Raw genomic sequence first — 20,018 nt, 5'->3', positions numbered from 1 at the left:
GTACTCCTCCCGCAGGTACACCACCATCTGGTACTCCTCCCTCTGACATCCCCTCCCCAGGTGTTCCCCCCCCAGTAACTCCACCCGGGAATGGTGGTGACGGAGCTGCCGCGTTCCACCCGAGAGCGATCGGGGAGTCATCTCCGGCACGAGTCGAGGCTCACCAAGAGGATCGGAAGCCTCTCTCAAGTGAAACCGCCATTTACTCCCGAAGAGGTCGACGGATAAAACCCCCTCGCCGACTCGATCTGTAAAGGGGATTATCGGCATCCTCGATGCTCATGCTCCTATATGCTCGTTACATAATATATCGATGCTCATTACCATGCTCCTACAACTCAAAATAATCCTCACTGCTTGGAATGTATGCTTCTGTAGTTTAAATAGATCGCGCTGCTTGAAATGTATACTCCTGTAGCGCTGAGGTAATCATGGTGCGTTAGTTGGGCCTCCAGTTACATTTTAAAGACGGGGAGAATGTGGTGAATTGAGGGACGTGACGCGTGATCACGTGTCACGCGGCTCGTGCACGGGATAGATAAAACCGAGATTCCGCACGGTCGGGGGGATTGTCCCTGGGACATTGTCGTTTACGGCGGCGGATCACTTGGTGCTCGTTGAATGGTGAGAATTGAGAGTATGCCGGACTCCGTGCTTATACTGATTTATTTTGCGGTGATCTACTGCACGTGTATACATTGCTACACATGTACTCCGAGCTGCACCTGTATTCCCTGATGTGCCCGTAGAAGCGGCTTCAATCAAGTGGAATAAAGCCTACACTCTGAAGGTTCTTCTCTCGCTTTCATTTCAACTTTATTGTCGCACAAAATGGCATTTTAACATTTATTTGGCTTTTTCAATCTGTGACGCGCGTTCAAAACGAGCCGGATCCGCGACTCTGGTCAGCCACGTGGTGCCAACGGAGGTCCAAGATGGCGTCGGTCACGTGATCTCGAGCTCACCGCGGTGACGTTTTTGACGAGGGTCAAACTCGTCAGTTCGGTGAATCAAATTCGTGTCGAGCACGTGACCACCTTTCGGCGAATCAAGCGCCGGAAGAGGAGTCTTGTTTTAACGCGGCGCGTAACCAATACACCGTCCGAAATAGGGTGCTGATAAATTTAACACCTGAACGAAGTTTACTGTTCTCTGTAAATGTAGATTTTCATTTTCTGTATTGAAAGAAAATAAACAATCGTCAACACGTTTGGGGGGGGGGGGGGAGGAAACATTTATCTTTTATATCAGCACGTCGTATGACGTATGACTGCACGACACCGCACGTCGTATGACGAAAGTGCGCGGAGGAGAGAAATGGCCCAGTGAGGTGATTAAAGAAGTGTTGGCCAGCTCGGAATCCCCAATCCAGCGAAGCGTGTCGGTGTCGTCTTCACCTCGAGAGGGGGGAGTTCGTTCAGGTACACGTGATCCGGCACAGAGTACACTTCTTCTTCTTCTTCTTCTTCTTCTTCTTCACCGCAACATTGATCGCTGTGGTGAAATCCCCTCCTCGTTCCCCACACCACACGTGTGCACACAAACATAGTAACCTCCTTTAGCCGCCAAAACACCCCACTGTGTATTTTACTCTTCTTCCTTTTGCACCCCCCCCCCACCCACCCTTACATCCACCCCATCACAAACTCTACATATCTCACCCTCACCCCCCACCCACCCTTACATCCACCCCATCACAAACTCTACATATCTCACCCTCACCCCCCACCCACCCTTACATCCACCCCGTCACAAACTCTACATATCTCACCCTCACCCCCCACCCACCCTCACCTCCACCCCGTCAAAAACTCTACATATCTCACCCTCACCCCCCACCCACCCTCACCTCCACCCCGTCAAAAACTCTACATATCTCACCCTCACCCCCACCCCCCCTTACATCCACCCCATCACAAACTCTACATATCTCACCCTCACCACCCCCACCCCCTTACATCCACCCCGTCACAAACTCTACATATCTCACCCTCACCCCCCTTACATCCACCCCATCACAAACTCTACATATCTCACCCTCACCCCCTTACATCCACCCCATCACAAACTCTACATATCTCACCCTCACTCCCCCACCCACCCTTGCATCCACCCCGTCACAAGTTCTACATATCTCACCCTCACCCCCCACCCCCCTTACATCCACCCCATCACAAACTCTACATATCTCACCCTCACCCCCCACCCACCCTTACATCCACCCCATCACAAACTCTACATATCTCACCCTCACCCCCCACCCACCCTTACATCCACCCCATCACAAAATCTACAAAAATCACCCTCACCCCCCACCCACCCTTACATCCACCCCATCACAAACTCTACATATCTCACCCTCACCCCCCACCCACCCTTACATCCACCCCGTCAAAAACTCTACATATCTCACCCTCACCCCCCCACCCACCCTTACATCCACCCCATCACAAAATCTACAAAAATCACCCTCACCCCCACCCACCCTTACATCCACCCCATCACAAACTCTACATATCTCACCCCCACCCACCCTCACCCCCCACCCACCCTTACATCCACCCCATCACAAAATCTACAAAAATCACCCTCACCCCCACCCACCCTTACATCCACCCCATCACAAACTCTACATATCTCACCCCCCACCCCCCTTACATCCACCCCATCACAAACTCTACATATCTCACCCTCACCCCCCCAACCCACCCTTACATCCACCCCGTCACAAATTCTACATATCTCACCCTCACCCCCCCCACCCACCCTTTCACCCACCCCATCACAAGCTCCACATATCTCACCCTCACTACACCCCTCCACCCCGACCCAACATTCCTCACGTACACCACTATACTCTCCCGCTACCAGGCTCCCCTATCCACGACTCATTATACAGTATTTTATCCACGCTACCCAACCCCCCTGACTTACCATCATTCATAGATTCAACATTTCTCGTTGAAACTGCTGCCGTTGCCGGGGATGTGTGGTCTGTGATGAGAAATGGCTTCTGCCCAAGCCAAATGGTCCATCTCGAGCAGTGAGGATGAAGTAGACGTCCCATTGACCTCCAGTGAACGGCCTTCCATTGAGAAGTAAGTAATTGTCCTCGAAGTGAGGTTCCACCTTGACGTACGTGATACCCTCTTTAGAACAATATCTGCCACTCAAAGAACCGAACCGTGTACACGGCTTGACAAGCGTTATCCCTTTGAGCATTAATTGTTTCTTGAATGGCGATGAATGAAATGTGTCCGAGACAACGTCAGTGATTTTCCTCCTGGTTCAAGTAAAGAGATCGTGGTCTGTGTGTGTGTTTTTAAGCAGACACGAGAGACCCAAAAAGAAGTCTGAAGTCTCGGATTCGGACGAAACGCTCATTGATGAAAATGAGACGGACACCGTCGTGGCGTCCAAGACTACGTCTGGTGCGATCAAAGTGAAGGACGGTACGTCGGACTCTTCTAAAATGAGAGGGTCACGCAAGTCCGATGATGAGGTGAAACGCAAGCGGCTGCCTCGAGACAGAGACTCGCAGTGGAACCTGTCGGCCAGCGACGAGTCGGACGTCGAGCCTCCCGTAAAAAGCTCGCAGCAGAAGAGGAAAAAACTAAGGGATCTCAAGGTGACGAAGGTGACTTCTGTTGAGCGTAGACACGAAGACTCTCTTCTGCATTCCCCGTGCGAGGACGTTTGTGACGTCTTACAACGTGGTGCACCGTTCAACTTCTTCCTCACCAGGGTGGAAGGAATTGAAGGGTTCTTCAACTCTGGAGCGTTGCACCTGACAGGTACGGACGCACTCTTTTCTGAATGTGTCCATTTCTGAATGCGTATCGGGATGATCGATGCAAGTGTTGTCTGCGGTGGCACTTAACCTTCGCTTAACTTTAATTTTACTTGGGTTTTGCAAAAACGAGAAACACCTGCTCCCACAGGGAGCGGCCAGGGCGGGGGGGGGGGGGGGGCATGCTATTTTCTTTATTATTGCCAATTATTGTTCATATTGTTGTTGTTGTTGATATTATCGTTGTTGTTGAATCCACTACCGAAGTTGGGTGGAGGTTGTGTTTTCACCCCTGTCTGTTTGTCTGATTGTGTGTCTGTGAGCAGGATATCTTAAAAAGTTACAGATTCAGACAAAACATGCTGGGCATGTTGGATGTTTCACAAGTGCAAAGTTATTTGATTTTGGTGAAGATCCAGAATTCTTACGGATGTTTTGCAGTCAGGTCTAAAGCAACATAGGTGAGCGACTGAAAATAAGGTTAAGGCCTCCTACTGGCAATGCAATTAAGGCTTCTGAAGCGTCACTCGTAATACCCTCTCTGACCACCACTCGAGGTACACACTTTCAAAATAAATTGCATTGGCCCCACTTTTGGAACCATGGAGGGTGGGGAGGGGGCGTTGGTGGCCAAAACCTTTGTCTCATGACCCTGAGTGACCCGAGCAAGTTGGGTTGAAATTGGATAATTGGCATGCCTTGTGTTAGCTGAATGGTTAGGGTGGCGGGCTTGGGATCCTCGGGTCAGGAGTTCAAATCCTGCTCGGGCATTGAATTAATACCAGGTGGGGTTGACTCCGCCTGTTATCTTTCTGAGGTCAGCAAAATGAGTTCCAGCATGCTGGGATGATTGAGCCATTCGAGTATCCTGCGTAGGAATAGCGACCCATCCAGGATTGCGCCCAATATCCCAGGAGACTGCTTCGGCAGCACCGACACTCTGTACAGAGTATGGTCCTGATGGATGGATGGATAACCTGACGCAAAAACCATCTCCCACCAGCCGCGCGCATCAGATAAGTAAGGACCGAATGCGTCGGCCAGAGACATGCAGACAGACACCAAATTGTGTATTTTAGTATGATAACGAACCGGGGCTGGCAGGGTGGCCTAGAGGTAGGCACACTTGCCTCTAAGTCTAAGCTGTCTGTCCTGGGTTTAAATCTCGGCCCAGCTACAAACTGTCATCCCTGTTTCATCCCAGTTCGAATGTCGGCCCTTTTTCACAGGCAGGGTGGTTAAGCAATGTGTATGTCGTCCCTTGGATGGACATTAAACTGGATTTCCTGTCTGTCGGCATAAGTCAGCACCATGGCCAAATTACAAATTCTTGTCCTAACTACTTAGTCAAACCTTACCTCAAATGGCCGCACTGCTGATTCCACACGTGATAAAGCTGAATGTCTAAACTCGGTATTTGCAGCTAAATCTTGTGTCCTAAACCCATCACTTTCTCTACCCACCTTACCCAGTCGCACCCAACTGTCCCTGGACTCTGTATCCTTTTCTCCTGACAAGGTGGAGAGCTTGCTTTCAAGCCTCGAGTCAGATTCTGCAACCGGTCCAGACAGCATCAGCCCACGTGTCCTCAAAGCCTGCTCTTCTGCTCTTGCTCACCCTCTCTCTGTTCTATTCACCCTCTCATTTGCCCAAGGTCATCTGCCATCTGCTTGGAAATCTGCTAACATCACTGCCCTGCATAAAAAGGTGCAAAAACAGATCCCTGTAACTATAGACCAATCAGCCTTCTCCCAATCATCAGCAAGGTTATGGAATCCATCATCGCTTCAGACATTAAATCCTTCCTCTTCTCCAATGGCTTGATTTCCAATCATCAATTTGGTTTCAGACCAGGTCACTCGACCGTGGATATGCTGCTTCTGCTCTCCCATCAATGGATGGAGGTCCTCAATGCCAGACAGGAAATCCGAGCCGTATCCCTGGACATATCACGTGCTTTTGACACAGTCTTGCACCCTGCCCTACTCACCAAACTCTCTTCCTATGGTATTCAAGGCCATCTCCACTCATGGCTCGCAGACTTCCTCTCCTGTCGCAGTCAACGTGTGGCCCTAAATGGAGTTCTTTCATCCCCTCTTCCTGTGCAGGCTGGAGTTCCTCAAGGTAGCGTTCTGGGCCCTGTTCTTTTTCTGGTTTTCATCAATGATCTCTCCGACTCTCTGGAAAATCCTCTATTTCTCTTTGCCGACGACTCCACCCCTGCCGTACCATCTGTCATCCCTCAGACCGGCAAGCAGCAGCTTCTTCGCTCACTGCAGATCTGGATAAAATCACAAACTGGTCCAACACGTGGAACATGTCTTTCAATCCAGACAAATCTCACACTCTCACTATGTCTCTTCGAAAGGACCGTTTACAAAACCCCCCCATCCACTTTCTCAACAATCCTCTGGAAGAAGTCTTTTCTTTCAAGCTTCTGGGTCTCACTATCTGCCATGACCTTTCCTGGGAAAGTCACATTTCCAACCTTGCCTCAAAAGCCAGTCGCCGACTGGGAATCCTCCGTCGTGCAAAGTCCTTCCTCGGCCCTCTTGAGCTCCTGACCACTTACAAAGCTTTTGTCCGTAGCCTGATGGAGTACTGCTCTCCCCTCTGGGCTGGTGCTCCTGCCTCCCACCTTTCTCGGCTTCACGCTGTCGAAACCAGGGCATTTAAGATCATCGGCATCTCCCGCAATGAAGCTGAGTCTTTGGGCCTCTCACTCAATCACCGCAGGTTGGTCGGTGGTCTTTCTGTCTTCTACCGACTCCTCTCCAGCCTTGCCCCCCTGCTCTCTCTGCGATTTGTCCCCACCACATTTCCACAGGGCGCTCAAGGTCCGCCAACAACCCCTTCTGGTAAAACTACCAAAATCACGAATCACTGCTCATCTTCACTCTTTCATTCCTCTTTTTCCCGCCTTTGGAATAAACTTCCTCACTCTATTCTTTCCCATTCTTCCCTCCAGGCTTTCAAAACAGCTGTTCACCACCACCTCTTATCTTCCCCCATCCAAATCCTCGATCTTTTCTACCCCCGATAATCCACCCAAGCCCACTTCCTTCAATTCCCCTGCTTTCCTTCCTGAAAGTCCCTGTAATGTCCATCTTCTCTTCGCCATGTTCCCCGTCCCATCCCCATCCCTCTCCCTTCCACAGTTCACCTAATGTGTCTGTTCCCCACTGTTTTGTCCCTTCCACTCCCGCCCCTCTTGTCTCATGCCCCCTTGCTGTGAGTTGTGTGTTAGCTCTCATACGAGCCTCGACCAAGGTATACAAAAAAAAAAAAAAAACGTCAGGCCTTGCCAGCCAATTCGTGAAAGACTTGAACAAAAAACTTCTCTCTGCTGCAAGAGCGTGGGTGGGAATAATTGTGGCCGTTAGAGACAGAATAATAATAATAATAAGTTTGGCCTGGATTACTTTTGGCTCAAGGTTGAGTTATTTTGTGGCACGTGAATTGATTGTTATGCAGTGCCCTCCTGCCAGAGTATAATAAACTCCTCTGATTGTAAACAACCGTTATTTTATCAATCTGTGATCTGGACACAATCAAAGAGACTACATGTTATAATATCTGGTAGCATGTCGAGATTGGTATCATGGGGTGCTTGAACTTGTGAAATGTGAAAGTGTTGAATCGATGATGTTTTGATTGACAGCTTGATTCAGATTTTTGTTTCAGCTTTTGAGTATTACTAACCACAGGTGGTTCTGGACGTACTTCATGACGTACCATATTCCTGCAGTAAATGAGTTCCATACTGAAAAAGGCCTTGCTGGAATACCAACCAGGAACCCTTGTGTGTTTGCCGCCTTTGACAGTCTTTTTGTGACCATGTTAAGATAACATTAAAATCGTGATAATGATGTTTGGCACCTGTTTTTCAGATATTCTCTCTCCTTTACTTGGGACTTTGAAGAGGTCTGCACAGGTGAGGATTACATTGGAGGCAGTTTTCCTATTATGTGAGCAAATGGAGGAATGGATGGCCATATGATGATTTGAAAAGAGGAGGGAGGAGATTTGAGAAAAGGGAGAGCATTGGTGGGAGACGGGAGGAGAGGGCTACGAGACTAGAGGAGAGGGCCGCGAGATAAGACAGGAGGAGAGGGCTATGAGACGGGAGGAGAGGGCTATGAGACGGGAGGAGAGGGCTATGAGACGGGAGGAGAGGGCTATGAGACGGGAGGAGAGGGCTATGAGACGGGAGGAGAGGGCTATGAGACGGGAGGAGAGGGCTATGAGACGGGAGGAGAGGGCTATGAGACGGGAGGGGAGGGCTATGAGACGGGAGGGGAGGGCTATGAGACGGGAGGAGAGGGCTATGAGACGGGAGGAGAGGGCTATGAGACGGGAGGGGAGGGCTATGAGACGGGAGGAGAGGGCTATGAGACGGGAGGAGAGGGCTATGAGACGGGAGGAGAGGGCTATGAGACGGGAGGAGAGGGCTATGAGACGGGAGGAGAGGGCTATGAGACGGGAGGAGAGGGCTATGAGACGGGAGGAGAGGGCTATGAGACGGGAGGAGAGGGCTATGAGACGGGAGGAGAGGGCTATGAGACGGGAGGAGAGGGCTATGAGACGGGAGGAGAGGGCTATGAGACGGGAGGAGAGGGCTATGAGACGGGAGGAGAGGGCTATGAGACGGGAGGAGAGGGCTATGAGACGGGAGGAGAGGGCTATGAGACGGGAGGAGAGGGCTATGAGACGGGAGGAGAGGGCTATGAGACGGGAGGAGAGGGCTATGAGACGGGAGGAGAGGGCTATGAGACGGGAGGAGAGGGCTGCGAGACGGGAGGAGAGGGCTGCGAGACGGGAGGAGAGGGCTGCGAGACGGGAGGAGAGGGCCGCGAGACGGGAGGGGAGGGCCGCGAGACGGGAGGGGAGGAGAGGGCCGCGAGACGGGAGGGGAGGAGAGGGCCGCGAGACGGGAGGGGAGGAGAGGGCCGCGAGACAAGACGGGAAGCGAGGGGAGGAGAGGGCCGCGAGACAAGACGGGAAGCGAGGGGAGGAGAGGGCCGCGAGACAAGACGGGAAGCGAGGGGAGGAGAGGGCCGCGAGACAAGACGGGAAGCGAGGGGAGGAGAGGGCCGCGAGACAAGACGGGAAGCGAGGGGAGGAGAGGGCCGCGAGACAAGACGGGAAGCGAGGGGAGGAGAGGGCCGCGAGACAAGACGGGAAGCGAGGGGAGGAGAGGGCCGCGAGACGGGACGGGAGGGGAGCAGAGGGCCGCGAGACGGGACGGGACGGGAGGAGAGGGACACGACACGAGACGGGACGGGACGGGAGGAGAGGGCTGCGACACGACACGAGACGGGACGGGACGGGAGGAGAGGGCTGCGACACGACACGAGACGGGACGGGAGGAGAGGGCTGCGACACGACACGAGACGGGACGGGACGGGAGGAGAGGGCTGCGACACGACACGAGACGGGACGGGACGGGAGGAGAGGGCTGCGACACGACACGAGACGGGACGGGACGGGAGGAGAGGGCTGCGACACGACACGAGACGGGACGGGACGGGAGGAGAGGGCTGCGACACGACACGAGACGGGACGGGACGGGAGGAGAGGGCTGCGACACGACACGAGACGGGACGGGACGGGAGGAGAGGGCTGCGACACGACACGAGACGGGACGGGACGGGAGGAGAGGGCTGCGACACGACACGAGACGAGACGGGACGGGACGGGAGGAGAGGGCTGCGACACGACACGAGACGGGACGGGACGGGAGGAGAGGGCTGCGACACGACACGAGACGGGACGGGACGGAAGGAGAGGGCTGCGACACGACACGGGACGGGACGGGAGGAGAGGGCTGCGACACGAGACGGGACGGGACGGGAGGAGAGGGCTGCGACACGAGACGGGACGGGACGGGAGGAGAGGGCTGCGACACGAGACGGGACGGGACGGGAGGAGAGGGCTGCGACACGAGACGGGACGGGACGGGAGGAGAGGGCTGCGACACGAGACGGGACGGGACGGGAGGAGAGGGCTGCGACACGAGACGGGACGGGACGGGAGGAGAGTGCTGCGACACGAGACGGGACGAGGTCAGTCGATTTTGTTATTCTGTCTGTCAATCGCCCACAGATCACAATTCTAAACCAATCATCATGAAGCCTTTTGATTTTGAGGTTAAAGGTCAAAGGTCATCTTGAGGTAAAATTTCGAAAATCGTCATTTTTCTTCTGATTGACGGAAAATTAAACAGCAACTGCATGGTGTATTACTGAATTGGGAAACCAACTATTTTTGAGGTGAAAAGGTCAAACATAAAATCATCAAAATTCATCTGCAAAATCGTCAATTTTCATTCGATTAACCTGAAAATTAAGCAGCAATTTCATAGTGCATCACTGAATTTGGAAACCAACTTTTTTGAGGTCAAAAAGTCAAAGGTCAAATCAAGGTCGAACTTCTAAAATCATCCATTTCAATCTGAAAAATAATCAATTTTCACCCGATTGCAAGTGTCGTGGTCTGCACATCTTTTTCTTGTTATTTTGTTTGTGAATGAACTACATGTCACAATTTAAAACCGATCTTCATGAAAGTTCACCAAGTTGTGGAGGTAGTTTCAACTGAGAAGCCTATTGATTTTGAGGTCAAAGGTCATCTTCAGGCCAAATATCTAAAATCGTCATTTTTCATCTGATTGACTTGAAATTTGAACAGGATTTGCATCGTGCTTCACTGACGTATGAAATGAACTATTTTTGAGATCAAAAGGTCAAAGATCAACTCAAGGTCAAACTTCCAAAATCGATTTCAAGCTGAAAAATAATTTTCATCCAATTGACCTGAGCTTTGATTGAGATTGTCAATTTTAATCTTAAAGAAATGGACAATTTGTTGTCTCCATGGCAACCTTTGGAGAGGCGGGTGGATTGTGCAAGTATCGTGCTCTCCACGATGTCTTTTTCTTGTGAAGGATTTCGGCAATTATGTTGGTCGGTTGTGTGTGTCATTCTGTGTCTATCTGTCTGTTGGGTCGCCAAAATAGATGAACCTTATTGTCAGTAATTCTGTCTGTTTAGATGTTTGTTTGGATGTTTGTTCGTTTGTCATCAGCATAATTGGTAGTAAACGTGGGCCGATTTTGACCAAACTCAGGTAGTAGATACATCTTATGACCTAGTGCTTTGGAAATTGTAATGGTTGTTAGGGACGCTTTGGTTCCCTAGCAACAGCTGAAAAACCTTCAAAATTCGTACCATTCACGCAAAATCAATTCCGAAAGCCATTATCCCACGTCGGCTTATGAAATTTGGCATGCATCATCTACAGGTGATGCTCTACCAAATATATTCCGGTTTCATAGGTACAGAGTACTCAATGGGTACTACAACTTTGCTTCAGGACATATTAACCTATCTTGGCTAAGTCAGGGTTCAAAGGTCAATGAGTGCATTGTTCGGGAAAAATGACCATTCAAAGCCCCCTTTCTCATACACGGGTTAACCGATTCGATTGCAATTTCGTAAGTACTTATTACTAGATTAACTTAGATCAGGGGTCAAAGGTCATCGGATGCTCCGCGACCCATGGCCGCCTACCGGCTTGTCTGTTTGTTTGTGTGTTTGTTTACCCTGAAGCAGCCACACTGTTTCAGCGATCATGACCAAACTGGGTACAGATGTCGGCCATGGTCCAACTTAGACACTTGTCGTTTTTGGTGAATCTCGGTCAAAGGTCAAGGTCACCGGAAAACCGAAATTCTTATTTTCACAATAACGTCTGCTAATATGGTCGTATCGACTTCAAACCAAATCCAAAATGTGCATCTTCCAATTCTGCATCCAACCATATGTCTCATTGGGGTGTCACACCAACACCCTTCTTAGCGGTCAGGGGTCGAATGTCGGGGGGGGGGGGTCGGGTCAAAAATTTCAAATGCGATAAAAACGCCATTTCAAGCCCGATTGAGTGCATTGTTCGGGCAAAATGACCATTCAAAGCCCCCTTTCTCATACACGGGTTAACCGATTCGATTGCAATTTCGTAAGTACTTATTACTACATTAACTCAGATCAGGGGTCAAAGGTCATCGGATGCTCCGCGACCCATGGCGCCTACCGGCTTGTCTGTTTGTTTGTGTGTTTGTTTACCCTGAAGCAGCCACACCGTTTCAGCGATCATGACCAAACTGGGTACAGATGTCGGCCATGGTCCAACTTAGACACTTGTCGTTTTTGGTGAATCTCGGTCAAAGGTCAAGGTCACCGGAAAACCGAAATTCTTATTTTCGCAATAACGTCCGCTAAAATGGTCGTATCGACTTCAAACCAAATCCAAAATGTGCATCTTCCAATTCTGCATCCAACCATATGTCTCATTGGGGTGTCACACCAACACCCTTCTTAGCGGTCGGGGGTCGAATGTCGGGGGGGGGGGGTCGGGTCAAAAATTTCAAATGCTATAAAAAACGCCATTTCAAGCCCGATTGACTTCCAAGTTATGATCATGACCAAACTAAGTGCTATAACTCATTAAACAGTAGCACTATCGACTTATAAGAACCAAATTGATTTCCAGGTTTTTGTTTTTTCAGAGATCATGGAGATATGACAAAGTTATTCCGGGCAATTCCTTGCTCAACGAGCAACTTCATTTGTTTGTTTGTGTGCAGGATATCTCAAAAAGTTTTGGACGAATTTAGATGAAATTTGGTGGAGAACAATATATTCAGTGATGGGTGTGTGACAAGGGCGAACTAATTATATTTTGGAAAAGATCCGGATCCGGCTACTGGAATTTTAAAATTGATTCTTTACCATTGAGAGATAGGGCCAAAAACGATATATGTAGCACTATTTCTCAAAAAGTTGTGGACGGATTGGGAGGAAACTTGGTGGACACGTTGGATGTGTGACGAAGAAGAATGGATTCAATTTTAGTGAAGATCCGAGTCCGGACCTGATAATTCTTTCAGTGATTCTTCACCATTGAAAAGATAAGACTAAACCGATATATAGCGCGATATCTCAAAAAGTTGTGGACGCATTCAGATGAAACTTGGTGTTGTCCAGGTTGTGTGTGTGACAATGACCATTTTTTTTAATTTCTTTTAATTTTTTAAGTAATTCTTCACTTTTGAGAGACGGGGCCAAAACGATATCCCACATGATATTTCAAAAATGTATTGGGCCTGATATGTTCTCGTGAATCAGGCATTGCATGGCGGAGATATGCGCTCCACCGATTGCCCTTGTAGTTTTATATGTATCTATCTCTGCTGAAGTGACAGATCATATCATGAAAGAAGAGCGTACAAAAAGGGGAAACTTGATGTGAAATAAAATTTCACATTTTCAGCGAGTGAGCACTGCCCGAGGCACCGCATGGCCAAATGGAGTCAAGTTGGCCCTGAACTTTTTTCAAGTTGATCGATATATTCAGTGATGGTGCAAAAATTGTGGAGCTTTTGCCAAGTGGCTTAAGCACTCAAGCAAGCTCTCCAACAAAACAGTTGCTTGGCAAGTGATTAGCGATTATCGGCCAGCTATATAAACACCGTGCACCCGGTTTTGGTTTCATGTGAAATGAAATGCAGTTTGGTTTCATGCTAGGGTATGATCGAGGCTTTTTTTTTATAGTTAGGCATTTACAGGAGAAATATCTGGGAAAGAAGAGACAACTCTACTTTATATTTGTGGATTTGGAGAAGGCGTTCTATCGGGTTCCTCAGGAAGAGGTGCAATGGTCCATGAGAAAGTTACGTGTGGAGGATTGGTTAGTTAGGGTAGTTATGGTGATGTATGATTGCTCAAAAACCTCTGTGAGGGTACATGGAGTGCAGAGTGAGGATTTTGAAGTGAAAGTGGATGTTCAGTTCATCAGGGGTCAGTCTTCAGCCCAATCCTGTTCATTATGGTTCTTGAGGCTACATCACAGGGATTTAGAGAAGGCTCACTTTGGGAACTCCTGTATGCTGATGACCTAGTGCTGATGGCCAACAGTGTGAAAGACGTCATGGATAAATATACAGTATGGAAGGGAGGGTATGAAGGCCAGAGGAATGAAAGTGAAAACTAGAAGGGCACTCGGTAGAGTGCATACCTCCGCCATGTAATGCCTGATCCATGAGAACATATCGGGCCCAATACATTTTTGAAATATCATACTATACATCATTTTTGGCCCTGTCTCTCAATGGTGAAGAATCACTCAAAAAATTATTGTAGCTGGATCCGGATCATCACTAAAATTGAATCGGTTCGTCCGTGTCACACACCAAACCTGTCCACAAAATTTCATCCGGATCCGTCAACAACTTTTTGAGATATCCTGTACACAAACAGACAGAAAGGGGTGAAAACATAACCTCCTTAACCTTCGGTGGTGGAGGTAACTAAGTATTTATTAGTGGTGTGGAAAAAGAGGGAGGTGGCCCTGTGCTGTCTGTCAAAAAGGTGAAGGTATCAATTCAATATTGTGTAAATCCTGTAACTGCTGGGTGCAAACGAGGTGTAGTGGCATCAGGGGTGGACTGCAGGTGGTTCCTGACTTCAAATGTGCTGTTTGCACAGGTAAATAAGTGGTTCCAGTTAGAGCGGAAAGGTTAGTTTATGAGGATATAATCTCTGGAATGTGTAGATAAATTCTGTTACCTTGGTGATATGATTGGTGCAGGTGGTGGTGTGGAAGCAGCACTGAATGCAAGAATTAGAAGTGGCTGGATGAAGTTTAGGGAGTTGTTACCCCTATTGACATCAAAAGGGACCTCTCTCCGATTAAAGGGAAAACTGGATGGAGCGTGCGTTCGAAGCGTGATGTTGTAGGGCAGTGAAACATGGATGATCAAAAAGGAGGATGAACAGAGGTGAGAATGGTGAGGTGGATGTGTGATGTGACACTGAAGGATAGGAAATCAAATGTGGAATTAAGAGATGGGTTAGGTGTAGAAAGCATTCGTGAGGTTATGTGTTGGGGTAGGTTGAGATGGTTTGGACATGTGGAAGTGACGGGGGTGAGCAGCTGTGTGAGGAGGTGTATGGATCTGAATGTGAATGGAAGGAGAGCTCGAGGCCATCTGAGGAAAACATGGGATGTGTTGCTGAGAGATGATCTTAGAGTTAAAGGCCAAGAGGGCGAGCAAGGGATCGTGCAGCCTGGAAAACAGCCATTCGGTGAACCGCGGCTAGGTGCAAGCATGGAAACGGCCATAAAACAATGATGATGATCCAGAATGTGAGGCAATGTCCGAATTGGACAAATGAATACTTCCATTTTTTTTGGCAGTCGGAATCACTGCTGAAGTCAACAAAGAAGTTTAAATTTTGAATTAAGAGATCCTGGAGGTTATGGCATGTGTGGAAATAAAGTAAAGCCACAAGCTCTTGTGCCTCTGGGCGTTTATAAGCATTGCAATGTATCCAGCAATTCATAGGTATGAGAATCGAACATTCGATGATTTGAGTGGGGAAAGTGGAAAAAGAAAAAAAATATACTTTATTCTTAAGAAATCGTTGCAGTCTGTTCCAAGTCAAGGCATTGCTGGGCAGGCCAAAAAATTGCGAATTAATACCCCAGTGAGGGACAGCGAGGTGACCAATGATGAGCCTTGATAAAGGATAATTAAATAAGGCTGTTAACTATCTTGCAAAGGTATGTTTAAATTAACCCATGCATCACCTTGGAGTCCCATTAGTATGCATACTAGGTTTCATGGGTTTGAAGTTATGGAGGGCACACACGCACACACGCGCACACACACTCTTACTGATGACACACTGACATTTATTACTTTAGAAAGATCTGCATGGTTGATTTGCACCGAGGAAAGACGCGACGATCAAACTCATCATCAAAGTTGAATTATGTTTTTCTCTGTCCTTTTTATTTTTCAGTTCAACTATTGCTTCGATGTCCCGTGGTTTGTGGGGCAATACCCACATGAATTTCGGTGAGCCTATGAGTATTAAGATAGCAAGTTCCTACCTCTGCCACTGAATGTTGGCTGTTTTCACCCATGTTTTTCTGGCTGTCTGTGAGCCGGATATCTCAAAAGTTATTGATGCATTTGGATGAAACTTGGTGCACAGGTTGGGTATGTGACAAGGCCTAATTTTTTTAGATTTTGGTGAAGATCCGGATCTGGATTTTTGAATTTTTAAGATTCTTCACCATTGAGTGGTAGAGATAAAAACGATGTGTAGCATAATACTGTGGAACCCTGACATTTGTGAATTTGACGTTTGCGGACCCCACTTATTCACAGTTTATAAAATGTAACATGCTTCTGCATTAGCGGCCCCTGCGCTTTGGCTATTCGTGGTTTTTGCAGGCGCATAAACCATCTCCCACTAGCCACGTGCATAAAAGTTCTAAAACCATCTTCCACCAACCGCACATGAAGAAACTCAATGTGCGCATAAACCATCCCCCACTCCCATCCCCACAAACAATGGTCACACTACCTACCCTTCCTCCATCTACCCACAATCCCTGCATGGCTACGTATGCACTGCGTGTCCTGGGCCTCATTCTTTCCTCTCGTCCCGCTGCCTTGACCTGTGATTCCTCACGCTTGTGGACTTTTAGTGCTCATTGTTCGATCATGTGTCCTAAGCGCAAGAGTGGTGCAGGAGATGCATCTGTTCCCAAGAGGTAGGAAAAAAAAAAGTCTGGAGCCTGAACTAGAAAGTAGAGCTACTACACCGGCTATCACAACTTCAGTGCACGACTCATCAGCACCCTCACCTGCGTCCTCTTCAGAGGAGTTTACTGGATTCTAACTCATCATCATCATCATCATCATCATCATCATCATCATCATCATCATCATCCATCCAAAAAAGTTGAAACAATACCTGCTGCTGGCTTTTTATTTGTAAGCATTTTTAATGAAACTGTAATCATGTGCATTCGTGTTCGTAAAATTTTCCCTTCTCAATCATGAACCACCGGGAACCTATCCCCCTCTCTCCAATTGAAACAATGCCCCGACATTCGCGAATTCGACATTCTTGGCATTTTCCAGGAGTGTTTCCCCCGTGAATGTCGGGGTCTCACCGTATCTCAAAAAGTTATGGACGGATTAGGACGAAACTTGGTGGATGAGTTCGGTAGGTGACAATAACAAGCAATTAGATTTTGTTTCGGGTCCGAGCACAGATCCGGCCTGTCAATGGGATGCAAAACGTAAACTGTGCAGCCTGCTGGAGGTATGCGCTCCACCGAGTTGCGTTCTAGGTCCACTTGTTTTTTGTTTCCTGTTGGGGACCGTATGCAAATTTTGTAGAATTATTAGAAATCTTTTTTTTCGTGCGGTACGTCTTCATTGGTGGCCTAGTGGTGAGCATCCTCATGATTGTGGGTTGAACCCCAATTGCAGGCTGCAGTTAAGGATTTTGATTCCAAGGCTATTGGACACGATCTGGTCTCAGGAGAAACACAATGCCACTGTTGGGGTTTCTTTTTTTTCAAAGCCCACCTGGCTCACTATTGACCTTCAAGGAGGGGTACATGTGCCAATCAAACCTTGTCTGGGTTTATTATTTGACATATTTTGAGGTTGATATTTGATGCTCTCAAGACATCTGGAGATCCAAAATGCCTTCATTGCAAAGGTGGTAGTGCTTCCAACATTCTCCAAAACAATTAAATCACCCTCCCTTCCCTCCCCTCCCACCCCTCACATCACCGTTCCAACCGCTCCACTCCAATCTCATGTACGGTATTATGTAGACGGCCCTTTGTGCTATTCTTCAACCCCGTTTGATTGTCATCTTATCTTTGGAACAGCTTTACAAATCCTGTAGCCTGTATTCACCAGGATTGTTTCACTCTGTCGAATGCATATAAAGTTTAGTGGATATTTATATTTTTGAGAATTATGAGCTTTTTGTCAATTGACCAAATTCATCTCCATTATAAACACCCTTTTGCTAATCTGCAAGATGAACGTTTGGATGACACACAATGCAAAATCAGACTCCAAGTCTCGGCTACCATGTTACGGAGAAAATACCTGATTGTTATTTTTTGGGAGAGAAGTAACAAGCTTTTCACCCTTTACAGCTCTTTGCCCGTCTTGTTGGTTCACGGAGAGCATCGTGAGAACAACGTACAGCTGGTCAAGCAGACGAGTCCATTCCCACACATCACCTTGTGCCAGGTGCTTCCCCACTTTTCCAAGCTCTTAACATGTCTTTCGGATCTCCCTGAGCTTCGATCGCTGTTCAAAACAAATGAAATTCCACGAAAGTCCATCTTCGGTGTGCCCTTAGTGGAATTTGCTTTGACCAGTATAGTGTAAATCTGGCAGAACCAAATTGAGGTTTTTCCTCCGATTGTGTGAAAATACCAATTTGGAATCATTTGGCCGGTCTCGGGCACAGTACGGGAGACATTAAAAGCCGCCACCAGGAAATGAACATTTCGGATTTAGGATCAAGTCGACTCGCAAATATTCTCCTTAACAATTTTATCGAAAAGCATTACGAGGAACTTTTGTATATCTTGAGATGCTTTGTCTTCAGTGTGATGAATGAGTTATTGTCCTTGGCATTGTCTTCTCTTCCATTTGCATTTAACTATTACTTGTGCACTTTTCGGTTTTGAGTGATGAGCCATGTTTATTTATTTATTTATTTATTTATTTACCCTACAGGCAAAGCTGGACATCGCTTTTGGAACACATCACACGTACGTGAAGTATTTGCGTTCGCCCGGAAAGATTTGCTGTGGGAGAGATGTTTCATTTTCAAAATGGAGAGTGCACTCAAAATTGTTTAACCTTGACATTGGTTCCATGAATTATTGAAGCTTCAGACTGAAGGCGAAAACAAATTGCCATAGGATATGCTGTTTTGAAATCGTGCTTCTGGGTTTTGGATTAATGTGAGGGAAAGTCGATAAGTAAAGTGAATTTGTGAATTATCCACCAAATACTCTTCACTGAAAGGGAAGACATTTCTCAGCGTAGTCCACCTGCACATCCACACAGTTCTGCTGCCGTGAAACATGAGGATATTTGGTTGGTACTACTTGACATTCGCGAATTCGACATTCTTGTACTACTCGAATTGGGCAGCCATCTTTACAGCACAATTGCTAGCCTTACACATGGGGAAGTCGGATACTGAGCGGTCAACAAATGACTCGCACTAACTTCCTGCAATATCAGATATAATACAGTTGTATTACAGACAGCCCAAAATCACTGATTACGAGGGTAAGTGAATAAATAGAGCGAATTTTGTAACTAATAATGTATATGACAGGTAGACTGTTTACTATGTCTTCCCTGACATTTTATTGGTTGGAAATGTAAAGCCAGCCCAGTTGGCCCAGAATAGTGGAAACAGGCTTGGCCCTGGAAATGTTTGTTTTATTTATTTGTGTGTTTGTTTGCAAAAAGTGACAAGTTAGTCTTTGTTTTTTTTTTTTTGTATACCTTGTCGAGGCTCGTATGAGAGCTAACACACAACGCACAGCGACGGGGGAGGGAGTGGGAAGGACAAAACTGGGGAACAGAGACAGAAGATCTGTTGAAGGGAGAGGGATGAGGCGGGGGAACACGGGGTATACAAGATGGACATTACAAGGACTTTCAGGAAGGAAAGCAGGGAATTTGAAGGAGGTGGGTTTGGGGTGGATTAATGGGGGTAGAAAAGATCGAGGATTTGGATGGGGGTGATGGGGGATTTGGACGATAAGAGGTGGTGGTGATCAGCTGTTTTGAAGGTCTGGAGGGATGAATGGGATTGAACAGAGTGAGGGAGTTTATTCCAAAGGCGGGAAAAAAGAGGAATGAAAGAGTGAAGGTGAGCAGTGATTCGTGGTTTTGGTAGTTTCGCCAGAAGGGGGTTGGTGGCGGACCTGGAGCGCCCTGGGAAATATGGTGGGGCAAATCGCAGACAGAGCAGGGGGGGGGGGGCGAGACCGGAGAGGAGACGGTAGAAGACAGAAAGACCACCGACCTGCCTGCGGTGAGAGAGTGAGAGGCCCAAAGACTCAACCTCATCGCGGGAGATGCCAATGATCCGAAATGCCTTGGTTTCCACAGTGGGAAACCGAGAAAGGTGAGAGGCAGAAGCACCAGCCCAGAGGCGAGAGCAGTACTCCATCAGGCTGTGGACGAAAGATTTGAATGTGGTCAGGAGCTCAGGTGGGCCGAGGATGGACTTTGCATGACGGAGGATTCCCAATCGGCGACTGGTTTTCGAGGCCATGTTGGGAATGTGGCATTCCCAGGAAAGATCATAGC

At 48.0% G+C, this 20,018-nt stretch overlaps 1 protein-coding gene across 4 annotated transcripts in view; it reads left to right on the top strand.

The window, feature by feature from the left end:
• Nucleotides 1–525: 525 nt before the first annotated feature.
• The window catches only part of TDP1 (tyrosyl-DNA phosphodiesterase 1), a 67,871-nt gene continuing 48,378 nt past the window's right edge, over nt 526–20,018 (top strand). The window contains exons 1-7 of one of the 4 annotated variants that reach the window (XM_085889743.1): nt 526–624; nt 2,947–3,098; nt 3,328–3,794; nt 7,681–7,724; nt 15,655–15,710; nt 17,828–17,924; nt 18,420–18,454. In XM_085889743.1, the coding sequence (XP_085745869.1) occupies nt 3,007–3,098; nt 3,328–3,794; nt 7,681–7,724; nt 15,655–15,710; nt 17,828–17,924; nt 18,420–18,454 (791 nt within the window). In that variant the 5' untranslated portion in view covers nt 526–624; nt 2,947–3,006. Of the gene's footprint in view, nt 625–767; nt 791–1,250; nt 1,422–2,946; nt 3,099–3,327; nt 3,795–7,680; nt 7,725–15,654; nt 15,711–17,827; nt 17,925–18,419; nt 18,455–20,018 lie in introns of those variants that run through there. The other 3 variants (XM_085889742.1, XM_085889744.1, XM_085889741.1) reach the window with 3 other exon arrangements.

This window comes from Eptatretus burgeri, chromosome 7, assembly GCF_056783735.1.
Source record: "Eptatretus burgeri isolate ZD-2024b chromosome 7, Ebu_testis_v1, whole genome shotgun sequence".
NCBI classification, from domain to species: domain Eukaryota; kingdom Metazoa; phylum Chordata; class Myxini; order Myxiniformes; family Myxinidae; genus Eptatretus; species Eptatretus burgeri.
Note: the sequence above shows the minus strand (reverse complement) of the source record. Positions and strands in the feature narration are given on the sequence as shown.